Source organism: Citrus clementina, unplaced genomic scaffold, assembly GCF_000493195.1.
Source record: "Citrus clementina cultivar Clemenules unplaced genomic scaffold, Citrus_clementina_v1.0 scaffold_5, whole genome shotgun sequence".
Lineage (NCBI taxonomy): Eukaryota > Viridiplantae > Streptophyta > Magnoliopsida > Sapindales > Rutaceae > Citrus > Citrus x clementina.
Window position 1 is genome coordinate 14,943,767 of NW_006262201.1, and position 22,906 is coordinate 14,966,672.

The window sequence follows — 22,906 nt, forward strand, 5'->3', positions numbered from 1 at the left end:
AACCAATTGTTGAAACATGTTCAATAGGAGGCCAAATATCTCCACCTTCGCCGTTCTCTTCTTTTGCACCCATCCCAGATGTGCAATCACTAGAATTTTGAAAAAAAAAATTCCAATTTAACGTAATACAACAATACTAACATTTCATTTCCTTAAAAAGCACGCAGATAAACAATCATAATATTATCAATTAGCACATTAGAAAAGGGCTAACAATAAAATATACCGCTATTGGCACATTAATAAACAGACACAAGTTTTATAACCTAAAATTAAAATTTCAAAACACATTGAAAAATGCAAAAGTAATTAATTAATGGAATTTGCAGTCAATCAAATGGTTAATTTAGGACACAACAGAAAAAATTATGAATTAAAAAATTTTTTAACTTTAATAGATGCCACGTCAACAACACCAACACCAATCACCAATCAATAAGCACCGCTTAGAGAGTTAACGGCAACGCAGCGCAGTCGTGCAGTGGAGGCAAGGCGAGCTTCGTGCGGGCGTGCGGTGAGGATCTTACTGCAGCGAGCAACAACAAAGTGGTGAGGCCTAGCTTCCAGCCGCAGCGAGCTTCAAACAGCAGTGACGACGATGAGTTCAAAATTTTAGAGAGACGAAGAAGAAGAGTGCCGAGCTTTAAGGGCTGTTTTCCCTAACTGAACTGAAAGGGTTTTAGTTTTGAAGGAGGGGCGATCTGTAAATTGCAATTTGTTGACTTGTTGTGGATCTATGTAGAATGTGTTCTAATATTTGTATATAATCGTAAATAGGAACAAAATGGGGCGATTTCAATGTTAATTACCGAATTTACAATTTCGGAACTTGCTTCATACAAATTAACAAATTAAATGTTTATTTTCAAACTTATTAAAGTTCAGGGATCTATATCCGATCTAAAATGTCGTATTTTTATTTCTACTTTTAAGTTAAGTTTAACAATATTGATATTTAATTCGAAATTCTATCTATCATTATTATTGAAAGTAAAATTTTCTAGAAATCAAACCAAAATTAGGCAGCCAGATAGAAAAATATTTGGTAAATTTGGTTTAACGAAATTTCGGATTAAATATCATTTTTCTAAATTTAAAATTATAGTGTATTTATTATAAGAATATACAATAAAAAGAAAATAACGGTACAACACTTCACAAAGTGGAGAATTGGAGATGCACAAATTACATAACATCCAAAGTGATATGAACAGTTGGCACACATAACCCGAGTTCGAATCAATTGGGTCTGCCCGCTGGCGGTCGGAGGTTTCAAACGATGGAAGCGGTTGCGGAGGGGCTATGGGGGCTAGCGGATTACCACGAGAACAAAGGAGAAATTGGAAAGGCCGTGAAATGCCTCGAAGCCATTTGCCAGAGCCATGTCTCCTTCTTACCCATCATTGAGGTCAAGACTCGTCTTCGCATATCCACTCTTCTCCTTAAACATACCCACAACGTGAATCACGCTAAGTCCCATCTCGAGCGTTCCCAGTTGCTCCTCAAGGCCATCCCATCTTGCTTTGAGTTGAAGTGCAGAACTTTCAGCTTGCTCAGCCAGTGTTACCATCTTGTGGGTGCCATTCCTCCGCAAAAGCTCATTCTTTACAAGGCTCTTGACCTCACTTCTTCAGCTTCACAAGAGTATGATTCATTAACAACTCATTTCTTTCTTTTTTTAAATTCCTTTTTAGTTTAATATGTCTAATTTCTTTTCAGTGTTGCTGTCAAGTTATGGTCTTGCAACTTCAACTCCCAGTTAGCAAATGCTTTTATTATTGAAGGAGACTATCAGAGTTCTATCTCTGCTTTACAATCCGGTTATGTTTGTGCCACTGAAATTTCTTATCCCGACTTGCAGGTTTCTTTCTGGTAAAAACTTAATTTGTACAAACAAAATTTGATCGTCTTATCTCTCTAGTAATTGATTGCTTTCGCTTATCAGATGTTCTTTGCCACTGCCATTCTTCATGTGCACCTTATGCAATGGGATGATGAGAATTCAGTTTTGAGATCTATTAATCAATGTGACAGGGTCTGGGAGTCTATTGATCCAAATCGAGTAAGTCAGCAGTTCATTGCCCCATGCTTAAGCATAGTCATGGATTGATTACCTTATTACTGTATACTTGAACTTATAACATCTGCAGAGAGGACAATGCCTTGGTTTGCTGTTTTACAATGAGCTGTTGCACATATTCTACCGACTTCGCATCTGTGATTACAAGAATGCAGCGCATCATGTTGATAATTTGGATGCTGCTATGAAGGCTGACAAGCAGAAAATGCAGGAAATTCAGCAGTTGTCAAGTGAACTTGATGCCTTGAATCAGAGTCTTTCCCGCCCTGACCTCCCTTCCAGGGAGAGGTCAGCCCTCGCTGGAAGACAGGCAAAGCTTCAACAGCGGCTTAGAAGTCTGGAAGATTCAAGCTTAACTGGAAAAGAATTTCTTGAGCCTTCGTATTTTGGAAATGCTAGACAGGCGTGGGGTGATAAACTTGTGCTGGCACCATCTCCTATGGATGGGGAATGGCTGCCAAAAAGTGCTGTATATGCGCTGGTGGACCTTATGGTAGTCATACTTGGGCGCCCAAAAGGACTTTTTAAGGAATGTATGCAGCGGATTCAATCTGGAATGCAGACTATCCAAGGTTAATTTTTTGGACTAAGATTGTTCCTTTTCTATCTTTCCCCTTTCAGGTTACCATAGGTTGATGCTGGTTGCATCACCGTAGTTTCCTTAAATTTTAGTATCTTCCCTGACTCAGCTATTTAACTTGCATAGATACTTAGGCTGCATTTGAGATTGAGGTACTGTAGCTTTTAAGCTGCAGTTACTGTAGAAAAAAAGTTGTAACTATGAAACAAAAGTTAATAATATATAGTAAATGTAAATTTTAAATAATAATTTTGACAAACTTATTAAAGATATAATAGATTTTCCATTATATAAGTGAAAAATCATATCAACATATTTTTCAAGCTACAACTGTTAGTGTTTACCAAACACTTTACTGCTATAGCATAGTTACAGCTGTCCAACCTCAATCCCAAACTCACCCTCAGTGATTTGGTAATAGTTTTGGATATGAAAAGTTTCAACTCCTTGCTTGGGATACATCAAACTATAGCTTTGTCAATTTTCTAATATAGCAGATGATATGTCTTTGTTTAGCCTGCATCTCCTTAATCATCTTGATGTATTAGGAGTTTCCTACTGTAAATAAGTTAGCATTCGCAGTTTAGAATTAGTTGAATTCTCTGCCAAGGTCCCTGATTGGTTATGCTTGTTGCAGATGCGCTTTTGAAGCTTGGAATTACTGATGGTGTTAGAGGTATTAGACTTGCTTTTTGATGATGCGTTAATGATATTGCATCGATCTTTCTTTTACTTTCTAAGATCATTTCTTTTTGAAAGTTTTCTGGAATTTTTGTTGAGCAGAAGTAGATTTGCAACACTCAGCTATCTGGATGGCTGGTGTGTATTTAATGCTACTGATGCAGTTCCTTGAGAACAAAGTGGCTGTGGAGCTCACACGGTCGGGATTTGTTGAAGCACAAGAGGTAGTTTGTGTGGCACAATCATCGCCACACTCAATCTTGTGTCGTTGTTTCTCTTTCTTTTGGGATGACTTGCACCTCCTTAATTATTATTATTATTTTTGTGGATAACCTTTACGTAGACTTCTTGTTCTTGATCCAATCTTCATTATCCATAGTAGTCAAGTAAAATCATCTATATGCTGGGGACCAAATGGACGGAAGCTGGAGATGTAAAACACATTTATGCATTCTGGAAACTTCCCTCTGTCAAACAGTTGATGATTTCATATCTTCTGACTACTATGGTCTTCTGTTGTAGGACCAATATCTACTCCTAGGAAGGAACTTAAATCCCACCCAAATTTGATAACTCAACTTAGGAAAACGAATACTAACTCAAACATTTATAAGTTACTAAGTTATCAAATTCCTCCCTAAGGAACCAATAGACAAAAGATTTGGAAACAAAGGAAAAATTCAGATAGAACGAGGAGAAAAATCAGAAGAATATATGAGAAAGTCAATATCTTCATTCAATATTTCACTAATTCATTACTCAAAGTCTTATTGAAAAGTGAAAGGCACTATTATTGGTTCCCATAATCCCAAACAGAATAGGAAAAGAAGTCTACAAGCAATATGAAAATGGAAATCTCACTTGAACACAAATAAGTAAAACCAAATCTGCTCAAGTAAATAACCTATACAGACAAAATAAATGACAACTGAAATAAGGGAAAATAAAAAGAAGTCCTATGTAAGCATTGCTAATCCTATATAATTCCTGTATTAATATACTGCACAAATTAATAAGAAAATTGAGTTCTTTATTCTGCCACATCTAGTCTATGAAGATCCTCTGTAATATTTAATCCTTCATTAGATCCAAACTCGCTTTTCAGTACTTTTTCTTATGTCATAGACTTATCTCTACGTTTTCCATCTGACATCCTTTCTGTTTGATTACTAATGCTATTGGTTTAAATAGATTTTTCCCCATTGTTGGTTCCTTCATCTTCTTGCACACCCATCTTATCTATTGTCTATTCAAAAATTTGAAGTTACTAATTAGTATTTCTGTGTTTGCAGGCATTGGTGCAGATGAAAAATTGGTTCATTCGATTTCCAACTATTTTGCAGGCGTGTGAGAGCATGATTGAGATGCTAAGGGGACAGTATGCTCATTCTGTTGGCTGTTATAGTGAAGCGGCTTTTCATTATGTTGAAGCAGCAAAGGTTAATTGTTTAATCTGTGACTCTTAGCTTGGAAAATATTCTATATTACTTGTAAGTTCTGTTTAGTATTTTACTTGAAAAATAGGTTTGCACAGAATTAATCATTCTGTCATTGAGATTGTTCTTTTATAGAGATTTACAGCACACATAAAATCATTAAATCAGGAAACTAAATCACTGATTTAAGGAAAGAATAATTTCTAGGTAGATTTTCCTAAAATACATAGATTTGCACCTAAATAGCTACGTTACAGCTAATGACTAATTTACAGCTAATATATAATTACAGCACATATTTTTTCTAATTATCTAACACTCCCCCTCAAGCTGGTTTGAAGATATCCTCCATAGCCAGCTTGCCAACTAGAAAATTGAACTGTTTTGTGTGTAGTCCTTTGGTAAAGACATCAGCCACTTGTTCTCCAGTAGGAATGTGCTCCATATGAACCAATCCATTATCTATCTTCTCCTTGATGAAATGCTTGTGAACCTCCACATGTTTTGTGCTGTCATGAAGGACTGGATTGTGTGCTATTGAGATTGCTGCCTTGTTGTCACAGTACAACTTCATAGGAGATGATTTTGTCGCTTTTAACTCTTGCAACAGCCTCCTAATCCACATGATCTCACAAATACCATGGGCTACAGCTCTAAATTCAGCCTCAGCACTGCTCCTAGCGACCACATTCTGTTTCTTGCTTCTCCATGTAACCAAGTTACCACCTACAAATGAACAGTATCTAGAAGTGGATCTTCGGTCTACTATGCTTCCAGCCCACAGAAGTCCTTTGCCCGGTGTCCCTTTTAGATACCTTAAAATTCTGTAGACAGCTTCAAAGTGTGCCGGTCCTGGGGCATGCATAAACTGGCTAACCATACTAACAGAGAAGGATATATTTGGGCGTGTATGGGATAGATAAATCAATCTCCCAACAAGTCTCTGATAATGCTCCATATTCTTCACATTCTCAGCTTCTGCTGGTTGCAATTTCACATTAGGTTCTATAGGGGTTTCAGCAGGTTTACACCCTAGCATACCTGTCTCGTTTAACAAGTCGATAACATACTTCTTCTGATTTGCAAAAATGCCTTCTCTAGATCTAGCAAACTCCATCCCAAGAAAGTATTTTAATGCCCCGAGATCTTTAATCTCAAACTCCTCAGCCAGTTTCTTTTTTAACTTTGCTAGCTCATCACAATCATCCCCAGTTAACACGATATCATCCACGTATACTATCAAGATAGCTATTTTACCATCATTTGAATGCTTGTAAAACATTGTATGATCAACTTGACTTTGAATAAATGCATAGCGCTTTATCACCTTGCCAAAGCGCTCAAACCAAGCTCTTGGTGACTGTTTAAGTCCATACAAGGACTTCTTCAATCTGCACACTCTACCATTTCCACACCTTTCTTCAAAGCATTCATCTCTTCAAACACAGCTAACCTCCAATTTGAATCACCAAGTGCTTCCTGAATATTTCTAGGCACAACAAGTTTTGAAATGTTTGTAGTGAAAGCTCTATAATTGTCAGAAAGGTTTTGATAGGAAATATATTTGGCAATAGGATGTTTGGTACAGGTTCGGGTTCCTTTTCTAAGGGCAATGGGGAGGTCAAGATCAAGATTCTGTTCAAGGATAACAGGGGCTAGTTCCAAAATAGATTCAGGTGCAGAGTTCTCTTCCCTAGAATCTTATCGTAATGGTAAGTTTAAGTCAGTAATAGGAAAGGAAGAGGAAGGAACAAAAGAAGGATTACCTGAGGCATTTGGATGACCATTGCTTAGGGCTTCCGGTTGACCACGTGCTAGGATAATGACCATTGTTTCTATTTTTTTCCATTCGTAGTATTTCTTTTTCTGTCAGACCAATGTCAGATTCGGTTTCTTTAGGCCTAGTTTCCAAGGTTTCTTTTTCAAAAAAGGTATCAAGTAGTGTGCTAAGTAAGGGTTCAGCAATTTCCCAAAAATTTGGTTCAACTATCTTCTTCCCCCGAAGTAAATTTTTGGTAAAGTATGATGTATTTTCCATGAAATAAACATCCATAGTGACAAAAAAGCGTTTTGTAAGGGGATTAAAGCATTTGTAACCTTTTTTATTGGGTGCATACCCTATAAAAACACATTTTTCAGCTCTTGGATCTAATTTAGACCTTAGCCTCTTTGGAGTGTGCACATATGTTGTGCAGCCAAATATTTTCAAAGGTAAGTCAGAATTGATTCTAGATTCTGGGAATACCTTTTTTAAGCAATCCAACGGGGTGATATATTATAAAACTTTGGTAGGCATCCTGTTAATAAGATACGAAGCTGTCTGTATAGCATCACCCCATAGATACTTTGGAACATTCATATAAAATATCATGGCTCTAGCTACTTCTAACAAGTGCTTGTTCTTACGCTCAGCAATGCCATTTTGTTCAGGTGTGTCGGAACAAGAGGATTGGTGTAAAATTCCTTGTTCATTTAAAAAAGTTTCCAAAACTTTATTAAAATACTCTGTTCTAGTGTCAGATCTCAAAATATTAATTTTTGTTTGAAACTGAGTTTCAATCATCCTATAAAATTCTTTAAAAATCTGTTCTACATCGGATTTTTCTCTCATTAAGTAAACCCAACACAGACGTGTATGATCGTCAATAAAGGTCATAAACCTTTTTTTTCCAGAAATTGTGGTCACTTTTGAAGGACCCCAAACATCACTGTGGAATAAATAAAACGATCTTGAAGCATGATAAGGTTTTGGAATATAAGATTTTCTTTGACTTTTTGCCATTAAACAACTCTCACATTGAAATGATGAAGGATCAATCCCTTTAAATAGCACTGGAAATAAATGTTTTAAATAAGGAAAACTTGGGTGGCCTAAACGACAATGCCAAACCAGTATTTGATCACGAGCAGATAAAGAACTAATACTACTTAGCCCTTGAACTATTTTATTACTAAGAAATTTATCCTCGAAATAATAGAGACCATTAATCATCCTAGCATTGCCAATCGTCTTCCCCGAGCTCTGGTCCTGAAAAATGCAATAGGATTCATAGAAAATAACAGAACAGTTAGAGTCTCTAGATAGTTTGCTAACTGACAAGAGATTACAAGCAAGTTTAGGAACATAGAGAACAGATATAAGATCTACTCTCTCAGAAAATTTTATAAGGTCTTTTCCTACAATTGGTGAGAAATTACCATCGGCTATCCTAACCTTTTTATTTTCGGGGCATGGTGAAAAAGTCTCAAACAAATGTAAGGAATTGGTCATATGGTCGGATGCTCCTGAATCTATTATCCATGGAGCAAATTTAAATTGACAAGATAGAGCATAGAATTTATTACCTGTGTGTGCCACAGAAACACTAGGAACATTGGGTACCGAATTAAATTTTAACAGTGCAAGAAGATGCTCCATCTGCTCTTTGGTGAAGGGGCTGGTCTCAACCTCATTGGCAGTAGGGTTGGCTCGGCCAGCTTTCCCATGAATTTTCCAGCAGGTCTCATAGGTATGGCGAGGCTTATTACAAAAATCACACCAAACTTGCTGCTTTTCATCAGATTTGCGTTTCAAAATAGGAGCCTTGCTTCCAGTCATGGAGACTAGGGCAGAACCTTCAGCAACCCCAGTTCCCTTCTTGCCAAGCATCACATTCCTCCGACTCTCCTCTCTTATGACCTCTGAAAAAACGTCACCAATTGAAGGTAGGGGCTGTCTTCCAATAATTCTCCCCCTCACCTCATCAAACTCGACATTCAGTCCAGCCAAAAACTTAAAAATGCGGCCATCCTCTACAGTCTTTTTGTGATGTTGTTGAGCATCCTCAGGAGATTTCCACTCATAGGTGTTGAAAAGGTCAAGGTCTTGCCAAATCCGCTTTAAGGAATTAAAATATTTTGTGACGTTGTGCTCCCCTTGTCGCATCTCTCCGAGTTTGAGGATCAACTCAAAAATCTGTGATTGATTTCCGAGATCAGAATACATCTGATTTACATTCTCCCAAAGCTCTTGTGCCGTTGGATAGCACATATAATTAGAGCTAATATCTTCTTCCATTGAATTCACAAGCCACGTCATCACCATGGAATTCTTTGCATCCCATGTAACATAGGCCGGATCATCCACTGCAGGAGCCTTCTTTTCACCCGTCAAATAGCCCATTTTTCCACGCCCTCTAATATACATCCTAACTAACTGAGACCATCTCAGAAAATTGTCACCATTCAACGAATTGTGGTGATTTGTACAGAATGAGATTCTGAGGAGGTAGCACTGATTTTTGAAACATCCGTGCCACTAGGATTGTTCATGGAGGATTGAGGGACAGTACTAGAATTGGATGAAGAGTCAAACATGGTTTTAGGGTGCAGGGATCAAAAGGAAGAAAAAAGGAATTCCGGCAAGATATTCTTCCTGCTCTGATACCAACTTGAAAAATAGGTTTGCACAGAATTAATCATTCTGTCATTGAGATTGTTCTTTTATAGAGATTTACAGCACATATAAAATCATTAAATCAGCAAACTAAATCACTGATTTAAGGAAAGAATAATTTCTAGGTAGATTTTCCTAAAATACATAGATTTGCACCTAAATAGCTATGTTACAACTAATGACTAATTTACAGCTAATATATAATTACAGCACATATTTTTTTTAATTTTCTAACAATTTTTAATAATTCTGAGTGATTGATGTGGGGAAAAATTCTTATGGTGCACATGGCTGCGCATACTTTGTTTTTATGTGGACTTAACAAATGCCATTTATCTGTCTACATATATATATATCAATTTTCATTTAAAAAATAATATTTTTTATTAGTTTGAAATTGAAAAGAAAATGCTTGTTACTTGCTCAGATAACAGAGAGCAAATCAATGCAAGCAATGTGCCATGCTTATGCTGCTGTTTCTTACTTCTGTATTGGTGATGCTGAATCATCTTCACAGGTTCAAATTTCTTCTGCTTACAGGTTTTTTACATTTGTATCCATATAGTGAGTTAGTAATTTAGTATATGGTAATACCAATTTTGTTGAGCAGTTTATATTGTATCACTGAAAAGTGTTTTATGCAGGCAATTGATTTGATTGGACCAGTTTACCAAATGAAGGATACCATTAATGGAGTTCGAGAGGAAGCAAGTCTCCATTTTGCGTATGGCCTTTTATTGATGAGGCAGCAAGATTTTCAAGAAGCAAGGTAGATTTTTTGAATTCTTGTTACCTTCTGCTGCAATTGGATCATTATGGTAAAAACTAGAGAGAAGTTTACATTTCATGTTGAAATAATTCAATCCATTTTGTTCTCCATGGCCATTTGCAAAGGACTTCATTTACCATACCATATTCTAACATGGTCTGTAGTCCATTGAAGACACCTGTTGTGTTTCTATCCTTTTGCCTTTTTGTCCCGGGTATGAATTTGTGCCCATATATGACATGGTTGGCGGAATAAAATGGATTCTTATGAATCTAACCTTTAAATTTTATGTAAATTACAATGGTATTATCTTATATTTTTCCAAATCCATGTTGATATACTAGACACCATTAATTGAAGAATGAATCTAAAAAAAAAAAATATTCTAATCTTGCTTTCTTTCTCTATTAAGTATGCTGAAACAATAAATCTGATGCAGAAATCGACTTGCCAAAGGCTTGCAGATTGCTCATAATCATATGGGAAACCTTCAACTTGTTTCACAGTATTTGACAATCCTTGGAAACTTGGCACTTGCTCTGCATGACACTGTACAAGCCAGAGAGATCTTAAGATCCTCTCTTACACTGGCAAAGAAGCTTTATGATATTCCGACTCAGATCTGGGCACTCTCTGTTTTGACAGGTATATCTGGTTCCCAATAACCTTTCGCATTCTTCACAATGGAAATATAGTTGGTCTCTGTGCTCACTAATATTCTAGTATATTTTGCCATTCATATGTTATAGATTGTATTATAATGATACAATCACATTTTTTTAAGGGGAAGAACTCTTAGCAACTATTGCTTCCTCATGTACTTGGTTGTTGGTTTTTGAAGCAAAACAATATTACACAAATATTGATAATAATTACTATTTGGAAATTCTGTTTGTTCTTCTGATAAAAGTTCTGTATAATCTGTTTAATGACTTTTTTTATTTATTTATTTTACTAAGCTGCATTTGACTAGTTGATTCAGCCATGCATTTATTGGAGTTCAATTTCTAATTTGCTTCAAATGGACCGGTATTTCTCCAAATGATGAAAATGGATTAGAGCATTATCCATTACTGTTATTGAAGAAAAATGTCTTGTTATAAGATCGTTTGGCTGTCATTTGTTTTCCCTTTGACAATTTTCATTATGTAATCCCTTGTGTAATTACCATTAAATTTAGAAACTAGAACTCCTTCTAAGTCATCACCCACTCGTTGAAGTCCTTGTCACATCTTTGTTTCATTCATCCAGTTCTTTTAGAATTATCAGATTGGTAAGCTTTTCTCATCCAAGCTACACAACATTTTGGCTTGTAGCTCTTTATCAACAGTTAGGTGAGAGAGGAAATGAAATGGAGAATGATGAATATCGAAGAAAAAAGCTGGATGAGCTGCAAAAGAGGCTTGCTGATGCATATTCTTCTATTCATCACATTGAATTAGTAAGGGCTCTTTGTTTTATACTTATTTATATGTTTATTATATTTTTGGCTATATGGTCAGAACCAGGTAGACATAATTAAGCCTTCTAATCAATTGTTCATCTTGTATATTTCTCTGAGCAGATTAGCAAAGTGAAACTTGAAGTTCAACAATTTCATGAGTGACATCAAGCGTGCAATGGCAAACCAATCTATGAGTGTCAATCTTGACATTCCAGAGTCTATTGGTCTATCAACACCATTACCAGTACAGTCATCATCAAGGCTTATTGATTTAGATGGTGGAAGGCGCGGGAAGAGAAAAATCTAGTTTCTTCTGTTTCCTATTTTTTTAATTTATTTAGTTATTCCAAAGTTCTGTAAATTTCCTTGAGGTTTTAGGTAACCAGAGGTCTTGTATAAGGCTTATGGAACTTCAACCGTAGATTGTAGGAAGTGAAATTCGAACAAGATATGACACCCTTCGCGCTATGTTTGTTGTATAGTATTTGAGTTGGTGTTTCCCCATTTTGCTATGTGAAGTCATTTTGTGTTTCTATTTTCTTTCTAGCACGCTTTTGGCACAGACTTCATGATAGTGAGATTGTTAAGTGGTTATAGCTGCTGAGGCTATTTATTGTAAGCAATTCGGTAATTCTTTGATTTTCATTATCATGTTATGTTATTTCAATATGTGCTAGTGCTGCAGTAAAGTCTCAAAAATTGTTCCTTGATCTCCTTTCCCTTTCTTTCCTTAGCCACGGGGGCGGTGATGTGATCGAGAGTCGGTTGCAAGTTTTTCTCATTTGGAACTGTGAGCACATGCCAATTCTGTCAAATAATTAAGACCGTGGCTGAAAATGGGAAGGTTACTCATGTGTAACCAATGGAAGGGGAAAAGCAAGAGTTAGTGATGTAACATATGGTGATTTGGATCAAAACTTTTAGTGCAATAACTCTAATACTTTACAAGTTCAGGTTCTAGTTTATCATTTGCTTTCTTCTTTTTGGGCAGTACAAATGTCTTGCTTTTTCTTTTTGGTGGTCAAGCTGCGCCTTCTTGAGTCAGTCCTGCAATTTCTTTGAGAGGCTTCCACATGAACTTCCTCCTGTATATGCATTTACTTGTTAACAGACATCCGGTCATGTTAAGTTGGACCAAATGCAGAACAAAAACTCTTACCAACAGACTTACCAGTTTCCACACTCTGCAATGACTCTGACTTTTGGCCGGAGTGTAGGAAGCAAAGCAAGGAACTGCAACTCTGACTTTGACAGAACCTGTGCAAAGGTATGATTAACATTTAACAGTTGACGAAACTAAAATGGTATGCTTCTTATTTGTTGTGTGTGTGTGTGTGTTCTTTTTATCATAATGGCTAAAGGAACTTCGATGAATCCTTATGGCAATGTACCTTGGCTTCAATTATCCAGACTACAAGCCCTTTTGCACTTGGGGGCAATGCAGCAAGCCTGTAATCGACTTCAGGTGGGAAATACCACCTAGCTATTGGTTGCTTTCCTACATGAGCCTAAATTAGACAGAAACAGCTGTATGAAAATATGAGCAGAGCTGCCATATGCTTTTGAGTTTTGATGATTGTCATATTTACTTATGCAATACATGCATTGTGCACGGTCAACTTACAGGGCAAACAGGGTAAACTTTAGTGAGAGTAGTTTCAGGATCACCAAGGCCGCGAGCACTAAGGTCAAGGAAGTAGTAGCCCAGGTATCTGAGACGATTAAGATAACGGCCCTCATATCCACCCTCATGTGGTGTATAAATGGCAATGGCTTTGTGCTTCTCCACATCTGAAAGCCAACGCCCCAGATCAGGTTTTAGCAGATCCCCTCCAATGAAGTCCCCTATTTCAATGCCACTATTACCACTACAATTGGTCACTCCAACTCTTTTAGATGCCTTACCATTTCTCCTTCTCAATCCTTGCATCATCATCCAGTTTCGTGTTGGTTGCTGCTTCTGTTGGATTTTGATGGAGGCAGGTGTCCCATAGTGCAAGCAAGGTGCTGCAGCCATCTATTTCTTTTAGCTTAATTGAAGCTTGTGTTGCTTTAGAAAAAATGAATGTCATGACAAAGCAAGAAAAGAAAGAAAGTAAACCAAAGCCAAAGCCACGTTGTATGGTTGAGAAACAAGATAAGAAACAAAATCTCATTGGCTAATACTTGGGCCTGGGTTTGGAAAAAGCGGCCCAAGCCCATATATTGATAATAAGTCGAGGCCCTTCAAGGCCGGGCCTGGGCTTCTCTATTAATTATAAAATAATTTTTAATAAAAAATATTTAAATTAAATATAATTATCCTATACATAATAAAATGATAGTCTAATACACAAAATATTACTACCATAACATAATAAATCACAAATACTAATATAAAAACACATATTAGTTTAATATTTTGAGTTTTTTTCTTTTTTATTTAAATTTAATTTATTTTTTAATCATAAATTAAAAAGCTCAGGCTTCCTATGAGTACTTTTTTTTTATGACTTATGTAAGCACTATAAGTACTTATTTAATTTAATAAGCTCTTTTCAAATTTTTCGTTGTCGTTAGATTATTTTTTAATAGAGCTTTTGAAGATTAAATTAGTTATTTTGCCTCTATTAGTAAACACTCAAATTTTGAGCTTTATGAGTAGAGGTTGTAAAACTTTTTTAAAATGTTAAAATATCTAAATATCCTTTACTTATTTCATAATCTTATTTCATTTCTTTCATAGCATAATTTTAAATAACTTGCCTATTAAAATAATTTTATAATTTTTAATAAAAGTTCTCATTGACAACCAAACAATTAAAATTTTTATGGTAAAAGCTTTATTAACAAAAACTGTATTTAAATAAACTCTATTTGAAAAGGCATACCAAACGAATCCTTAAACTTTAAAGATTATTTTGCGTATTCCTGACACTACATAGATACATGTATCAATTTCTTAAATTGCACTTATTTCTTTTATCAATATTTATACATTAGATTTGATATGATCCATTACTTAATTATTAATGTAGTGCATACTTTACCTCTATATCACTTGCACGAAGTATAATTAATTCAAAATAATAATTCTGTAACTACCTCTAGAAAGTTATAACCTCATCATAGTAATTAAATTAGTTTAATCTAATATTATGACTATAAAGAGGTTTTACTATGGACAATTAAAAAAATAACATGCAATAACAATTAACATTTTCATAATTTGATGCTTTATTTCATTTACAATCATTCTTGCTCATTTTCTTTCAATTATATCAAATTACTTAAAGATTTTATGTTCTCAATCAATAAAATTAAAAAGGTTTTCAAAAACAATTTTTGTACGGTACAATTTTAATAATTTGTATTATAAACTTATTTGTTATATCGTTATCAGTTTCTTATTAAATATATATATTGATAAGAATTTTGATGTCACATTGTTTGATATGTGATTTTTTACCTTTTTATATGCAATAACATTCATATATACATTGATAATAATTTTACAAATTACATCAAAGTAATAAAAAGTTCTGAATCCTCCCTTGGTTTCCATCCCTCTCAAGATAAATACCAATTTATTTCAATTATCAATACTTTTTTACATGATATTTAGATATAGAAAGAAAATAAATTGACATTTTATTTATCTAAACAAATTGACATTTTATTTAGATAAATAAAATGTCATTTTATTTAGATAAATAAAATGTCATTTTATTTAGATAAATAAAATGTCAATTTGTTTAGATAAATAAAATGTCAATTTATTTATCATTTTGAATGTCAATTTAGGAATTTAGAACTCGTTCGATTTCATCCCCTACTCCCTTATAGTACATTTACTAATAAATAATTAGAATGGGTTAGAATTGGAATTGAGAATATGAATCAGAATAAATTGTTTACTTTAGCTATAAAAATCATAATTAGAATGAGGTAAATTGTTACAAGTTATTAAAAAGTCGTTAATTAACTATTGTTGTAATTATCATTTTGTATTTTAATAACTGTGATTATTATTATTCAAAAAATTATTATTAATAATTATTATTGTTATTAGCATTAATATTAATTAGTTATAATTTTTTTTATCACTAACATACTATATATTAGTACTACTACCGCTAATACTACTATTACCAATATTACTACTAATACTACTACTACTAATAATAATAATAATAATAACACAACAACAATAATAACAATAATCCATTTCAAAAATAAATTAATAATAATGAAAATCATCATCAACGACAACAACAAAATTATCATAATCTTTGACATCATCATCATCATCATTAGGTCAAATCTGGTTATAGTTGGCGATGCGATGGCTGTTGTTGCAATTGGTTTGATGTGATGACCGCTACTACTTTGATTTTCATCATTTTTTATATTTTTATTATTATTATTATTTAAATCAGGGATAAAATAGAAATTAGGGAATTTGGTTGGGGGCAAAAAAATAATTCTTGGGGATGGGATTTTGACTCCAACCCCTCCTTTGTGAATTAGAACTCTAAGAATGATTCCAAATTTGTCGACTCTGCATAATTTCCATTACAATTTCATGCTTAATTTTTATGAGAAAATCCGTCATTAATTTTGACTCTAGAATTTTCATTATGACTACTGATAAATAAGACCATGTTTGGGATTGAGGTGTTGTATCTTAATTGTTGGACTCTGCGTAATTTCCGTTACAATTTCAAGTTTAATTTTTATATTTGAGATTAAGGTGTTGTAACTTTTAAACTACAGCTGCTGTAGAAAAAAAGTTGTAACTATGAAACAAAAGTTAATAATTTGTAATAAATATAAATTTTAAATAATAATTTTGACAAAATTATTAAAGATATAATAGATTTTTTATGATGCAAGTGAAAATAAAATTATTAAAGATATAATAGATTTTTTATGATGCAAGTGAAAAATCATTTCAACATATCTTTCGAGATACAACAGCTAGTGTATACTAAAAACTTTAATATTGTAGCTTTTAAAAAGTTACAACTGTCCAACATTAATCTAAAACGCACATTAATGTCACGGGTTGCTCATATTTGTCACTAACGGAGGCTAATTCCATGTGCACGGGTACGTTTAGAAAAAGTTCGCCTTGGAGTGGAGTGCGCTTAGAAGTGGGTTGCGCTTAGCACTAAGGGTGGGATGCACTTAGAAGTGAGATGCATTTAGAAGTGGGCCGCCAACACAACTAGCCAACCGTGCGAATTCTAGAGTTTTCTACAATTGTAAATATCCTAGAGTTTTATAGAATTGAGTATTTAATGAAATACTAACTAGGCAACTCAAGAGGGGGGTGAATTGGGATTTTAAAAATTATCCTAGGCAAACCACACAACAATTTAATCTAATGCCTTAATAAATTCGAAAACAATAAATTCAATCAAGCACAATATTAAAAGAGTAAGGGAAGAGAAAACGAACACAAGGATTTTTACGTGGTTCAGCTATCCCCGCCTACGTCCACGCCTCCAAGCACACCGGGCTTGAGGATTTCACTAAGCTAGCCTCCCAAGGCTTCAAACGCTTACAATTGACTTCCAATGTGTCAATGGACCTTTACAACAAGAGATTATCCCAAATCTCTTAACCCAAGTGTATCCCAACACTTACAATCTTTTAACTTGATTTTACAAAAAAGATTACAAATGAATCTCTCTCACACAATGTGTTTGATCACAAGTGAAAGCTCAATGTGTGAATGAATGAGATGAATACAAAGATTTAAAGCTCAATGAAAGTTGTATTCTCTATATTTTGTTCAATGATGATCGTTTTAAATCTACTTGTTTGAATTGGATTGAGCTTATTTATAGTTGGAGCTGAAAAACTAGCCGTTATAGACTGTCTGCTCGAAAACGGTTCGCCGTTAACCATTAACAATTAACCGTTTAGGCCGGTCAAAGTTACCGTTGGGCCAATTTTCAAATAAACGGTTAGCCGTTTAGGCTTACCCTTTCGCCGTTAATTTCCAGAGACCTACAAAATAAATTTGGTTTAACCGTTCTTACTAAACGGTTCAAGGTTAGCAATCTGGAAATAATCGGTTAACCGTTTTCAGTAAACGGTTCACCATTAGTTTCCAGAATCATCATTTTAACAATACTTTGCAGAACATACTTTCTGGAAATTATCGGTTAGCCGTTTTTAAATAAACGGTTAGCCGTTTGCTACAGTGATTGCTACAGTGCACTATTTTCTAAAATTATAGTTTGACCCCAGAACTTTACAAAACTGTACTATAGCCCAAAACGTTATGAAACTTTACAAATATGTCCAATTTCAGAATTTCTAAGTAATGCTTTGTTAATCCCAAAACTTTCTGAAATTATGTTATAGCCCAAAATGCTATGACACTTTTCAAATAAGTCCTTCACCAAAATTTCAAGCAATACTTGTTTATTTCAAAGTTTTCAAAATGCTTTCAATTAAACCATAAACTTTGAAAAACAATCAATTTCATAAAATCATTTTTCCATTAAATACGAAATATTTATAATGTGAAAATAATGATTTATTTAAAAAGAATAAAAACAATCAATTTCATAAAATCATTTTTCCATTAAATACAAAACATTTATAATGTGAAAATAATGATTTATTTAAAAAGAATATTAAATAATTTGAGCTTAAAAGATTAATCATTATTAATCTTGTTTGTTATCATTAAAATCAATATTATGGAAACATATATGTTAACATTTAAGTCCCAGAGATATTTGTAGAAGTTGCTAGGAAACTTTAAGAACCTAGCACTCAAGCCTATAAATAGGGGTGAGCCCCCTCATTTGCTCAACAACCACACCACACACACACAAACACTCCAACACACACAAACACTCTAGCACACACACAAGTTCTCTATCTTTCTTGTAATTTATTCTTTAGTGTGTAATAAAATATATTTTGATCATATTGCTCTCTTCTCTTTAACATTTTCTCAAAGCATTCTCGCTTAGCTAGTTGAGAAGTTCAAAAAGGCTTACTTAGCGACTTGTGTGCTGGAAGTTGTCTAAGTGCTGCACAGGTTGCTGAGCAACGAAACTCATCACGTGACAAGTGGTATCAGGGCTAAGGTTTGCACCCACGCAAGCTAGCTCAACGAGCAATGGCCAACCCTCCCAACACTACACAAAAAGGGTGTAGTCGGCGTGGAGTCCCTTGAGCAAACTCGTGGCCGTGAGGAGGGACGCGCACAGGCTAAGTCCCGCGGTAAGTCCAAGGCTGTTTCCGTAGCGCCTTAGAGCCTCGCGTCGCCACGCTTGAAACTTCGATGTCCGCTGTACATGACACTCTTGATGCTTTGGAGCTAAGAGTCGATGGTCTCAAGGGTGAGTATGGTGAGTTCATGGTAGCCACTAAGGCCCTCATGCAAGACGAAGCTAACTCTCTCCGAGGGGAGTTTTGGGCATTATATAATGAGCTACTCAGTTTGCGTAGCTTCGTGCAAAGTGAGCTACAAACGGTTTGTGCAAAGGTCGATGAAGTCCGCTCGGACTAGGCTTGACACAATGCAAACACACATGTAGCCCGGCTTCCACAAGCATGAGTGATGCACACCGTATTAATGTGTCAAAGTCCGACACCTACGATGCTGCACACAACGCAACCGTCATAGACAACTTCCTCTTTGGGCTAGAGCAATACTTCGATGCCATGGGTGTTCATGATAAGGCATCGAAGGTAAGCACCGCGCCTACATTCTTACGAGGCGCGCTATAACTATGGTGGCGGCAGAAGCATTGTGAGATGGGTAAGGACATTTGCGCCATCAACATGTGGGCTGAGTTCCAATGGAAACTACGTAAGCATTTTGCCCCAAGCAATGCAGAGAAGAAAGTGCAAGCATGCCTTTGTCAACTCAAATAAATGGGCAGCGTCCGCGACTACATCAACGACTTCACTACCCTTAATAATTGAGATCTTTGACATGCTCGATAAAGACTCTCTCTTCTACTTCCAAGATGGCCTCAAGGATTAGGCTAAGAAGAAACTTGATAGGCATGACGTACAAACTCTCGATGGCACCATCGCCATTGTAAAATCATTTGTCAACTATTCCGCCTAACCCAAGGACAAGAGGTTTAACCAAGGAAAAGGTGGAGGAGAGGGCCAAAAGGACAAAGGCCACACTCGGAAGGATTGAGGACAGAAAAAGCCTTCAAGTGGCAAGAGCGGGCAAGGTAAATCAGAGAAACAACAACTGCCCAAGCCTTGAAGCTTATGGTTCATATGCAATGACCCTCATTGGGTACTATCTGGAGAATAAGTCGCTTAATGTTTTAGCAGCCCAACTAAAGGGCAACTCCACACCTTCGACGTAAGAACCCCAATAGAGCATGGGTACCCTCCAACTCCTTGCACACCCAAGAGTCACCCACCAGCACTTACGAAAAAAAAGTTCATGTACGTGAGTGCATTCATCAATGGTCAAGTTGTTCGTGCCTTGCTTGACACCAGAGCGACACACAACTTCAGTTTTTAAGATGAGGCCAAACGCCTAGGCCTCAAGATGACCAAGGAATGAGGCATTATGAAGGCGGTAAACTCATCAGCCAAGCCCATTGGAGGCACCGCACAAGGCGTGCACGTAACTCTTGGAACATGGAGCAGAAAGCTCGATTTCTCCATTATGTCCATGAATGACTTCAAGATGGTCCTCAACATGAAGTTCTTCAACCAAGTTCATGCCTTGCCGCTACCAGCCACAAACACCTTAAGCATCATCAATAGGAGTATGACGTGCATGGTTCCCGCCGAACAAAATGCTTGTTTGCTCAAGGAGAGGTAGAGTTCTTCAGTTATAAAATTGCGGACAGAAAATTGATGATAAAGAACTCGAAGGTGAAGGTCATCCTTGAATGGGAACCTCCCATCAAAGTATCCGAACTCCGGTCCTTCCACGGATTAGTGAATTATTACTGCCGCTTCATCAAAGGATATATTCGGCAAAAGCGGCACCCTTGATTGGCGTACTAAAAAAGAATCGAGCATTGCATTGGTCCGAAGAGTACCAACACGCATTCAAAAAGTTGAAGAAGGCAATCTCTGAGGAACCGATCCTCGTTGTTCCGGACCATACCAATCCCTTTGAAGTCCAAACAGATGCCTCTGACTTTGCCATTGATGGAGTCTTTATGCAAGAAAGCCACCCAATAGCATTTGAGAGTCGAAAACTTAATGACACAGAACTCTGCTACACCGTGCAAGAGAAAAAGATGACCGCCATCATTTGTTGCCTATATGTGTGGCGACACTACTTGCTTGTCTTACACTTTGTGATCTTAACGAATAATGTAGGTAGGAGTTACTTCTAAACGCAAAAGAAGTTGAGCCCCAAGCAAGCAAGGTGACAAGATTTCCTTGCGGAATTCGATTATTGACTCGAGTACAAGCCTGGAAAAGCCAACATCATTGCGGACGCTCTAAGTCGCAAAGCAAAGTTAGCAACACTTAGCATGAGCCAAGCGAAGTCTAACCTTGTCGCATGTATCAAAGAAGGTCTCCAACAAGATCCACTAGCAAAAGACTTGTTAGGAAAGGTTCTCGAAGGCAAGAGAATGCGATTTTGGCAAGAAGAAGGCATTCCCCTCACCAAATGAAATCGACATTTCGTGCCTAAGTGGGGAAATCTATGGAAAGAAGTGATCAAGGAGTGCTAGAATTCGAAGTGGCCTGGCCACCCAGGAGTAGAGCACATGACCACACTCGTCCAAGCCTCATACTTTTGACCACACATGAGAGACGACATCGAGGCCTATTTGCGGACTTATCTTGTGTGCCAACAAGACAAGACGGATCACCAACTTCTGGTAAGATTATTGGAGCCCCTGCCAATAACATCAAGGCCATGAGAGAGTGACTATGGATTTTCTTGACCTTACCCAAGTTTGAAGGGTGAGGAAGCATCATGGTCGTGGTTGAGTGCTATAGTAAGTGCGCGACTTTCATTGCCTTACCTATCGATTGCAAAGTGGACAAAGCCACCCGCTTATTCATCAAACACATCGTGAAGTTATGGGGAGTTCTGAAGAGCATCGTGAGCAATTGAGACTCATGATTCACCAACCAATTTTGGAAGGAACTCTTCAAGATGTTGGGAACCGATCTGAAGTTCTCGACAAGCATCCACCCTCAAGCTGATGGACAGACCGAGTGCATCAATAGCCTCCTCGAGATGTATCTTAGGCATTATGTAATCGTTCACTAGCGAGATTAGGTCAAGCTGTTAGATGTTGCCAATTCTCATATAATCTTCAACGAAGCGAGGCTACAAGTAAGAGTTCGTTTGAGATCATCATGATATTCCAACCTATGACGCCCAACGACATAGCCTCGACATATGGAGGAAAAAGCACATCAGCCCACAAGCTCGCTCGCGAATGGCACAAGGAAGCGAATATTATGTGAGCCTACCTCAACAAAGCCACAGCAAGATAAAGAAATGGGCTGATTCAAGGAGATGACACGTCAAATACAAGGAAGGCGATCGAGTGATGGTGAAGCTCCTACCCCAACAATTCAAGACTTTGAGGAAAGTCCACAAAGGGTTAGTGAAGCGATATGAAGGGCCTTTCGAAGTAGTACGACGTGTCGGCAAAGTCTTGTACCAACTCTAACTTTTGCTAAGATTTAAGATTCATTCGGTCTTCCACGTGAGTATTCTCAAGTCATACCATGCAGATGTAGAAAAAAGCAACCCATGGAGAGTCAAGACATGCCCCAACCGCTATTGTTATCACATTCGATAAGGACATGGAATACATCCTCGCTGATCGAATCATTCGATGAAGGGGCATACTGGCGTACAACGAGTACTTGGTGAAATGGAGGAATCTCCCCGAGAGTGAAGCAATATGGGAATGTGAAGACGACTTATGAAAATTCGCAGAACATGTCCAAAGGTATAAGCACGAGAACGGGACGAGGACGCCGCGAGCATAGGTGGGGGAGGATTGTCACGAGCCGTTCAAAATTGCCACCAATGGAGGCTAATTCCGCGCACACGGGTACGTTTAACAAAAGTCAGCCTCGGAGTGGAGCGCGCTTAGCACTAAAAGCAGGATGCGCTTAAAAGCGAGATACACTTAGAAATGGGTCACTAATACAACTAACCAGTCGTGGTGTGCTTAGCAATCATCCAAGCCCCGCTCGAATTCTAGAGTTTTCTACAATTATAAATATCTTAGAGTTTTCTAGAATTAAGCATTTAAGTCCAAGAGATATTTGTGGAAGTTGCTAGGAAACTTCAAGAATCTAGCACCCAAGCCTACAAATAGGGGTGAGCCCCCTTTATTTGCTCAACAACCACACCACACACACAAACACTCCAGCACTCACACAAGTTCTCTAACTTTCTTGTAAAGCTCTCTTGTAATTTATTCTTTAGTATGTAATAAAATATATTTTGGCCATATTGCTCTCTTCTCTCTAGTATTTTCGCAAAGTATTCTCGCTTGGCTA

At 36.6% G+C, this 22,906-nt stretch overlaps 2 protein-coding genes across 2 annotated transcripts; one reads left to right on the forward strand and one right to left on the reverse strand.

Moving 5' to 3' along the window:
• Positions 1-1,162: 1,162 nt before the first annotated feature.
• Positions 1,163-11,927, forward strand: LOC18040379 (sister chromatid cohesion protein SCC4). The gene is given in 13 exon segments (XM_006431970.2): positions 1,163-1,644; positions 1,720-1,861; positions 1,946-2,062; positions 2,151-2,652; positions 3,298-3,336; positions 3,444-3,565; positions 4,634-4,780; positions 9,640-9,729; positions 9,857-9,981; positions 10,421-10,626; positions 11,298-11,422; positions 11,546-11,583; positions 11,585-11,927. Coding segments are annotated over 13 exon segments (2,166 nt in total). The 5' UTR covers positions 1,163-1,279; the 3' UTR covers positions 11,733-11,927.
• A 246-nt stretch (positions 11,928-12,173) lies between these two features.
• LOC18040405 (NAD(P)H-quinone oxidoreductase subunit N, chloroplastic) lies at positions 12,174-13,511 on the reverse strand. The gene is made up of 4 exons (XM_006431973.2): positions 13,050-13,511; positions 12,817-12,933; positions 12,597-12,682; positions 12,174-12,510 (listed from the first exon to the last, which is right to left on the reverse strand). The coding sequence occupies exons 1-4, from the start codon at positions 13,440-13,442 to the stop codon at positions 12,447-12,449; spliced, it is 660 nt and encodes a 219-aa protein (XP_006432036.1). The 5' UTR covers positions 13,443-13,511; the 3' UTR covers positions 12,174-12,446.
• Between the last annotated feature and the right edge of the window lie 9,395 nt (positions 13,512-22,906).

What these genes read in the sequence shown, in the direction of transcription:
- LOC18040405 (XM_006431973.2), bottom strand. Translation starts at nt 13,442, where the DNA reads ATGGCTGCAGCACCTTGCTTGCACTATGGGACACCTGCCTCCATCAAA. An exon ending in TCTGGATAATTGAAGCCAAG is followed by an intron (nt 12,683 to 12,816) that starts GTACATTGCCAT and finishes ACCTTTGCACAG; the next exon opens with GTTCTGTCAAAGTCAGAGTT. An exon ending in ATTGCAGAGTGTGGAAACTG is followed by an intron (nt 12,511 to 12,596) that starts GTAAGTCTGTTG and finishes ATGCATATACAG; the next exon opens with GAGGAAGTTCATGTGGAAGC.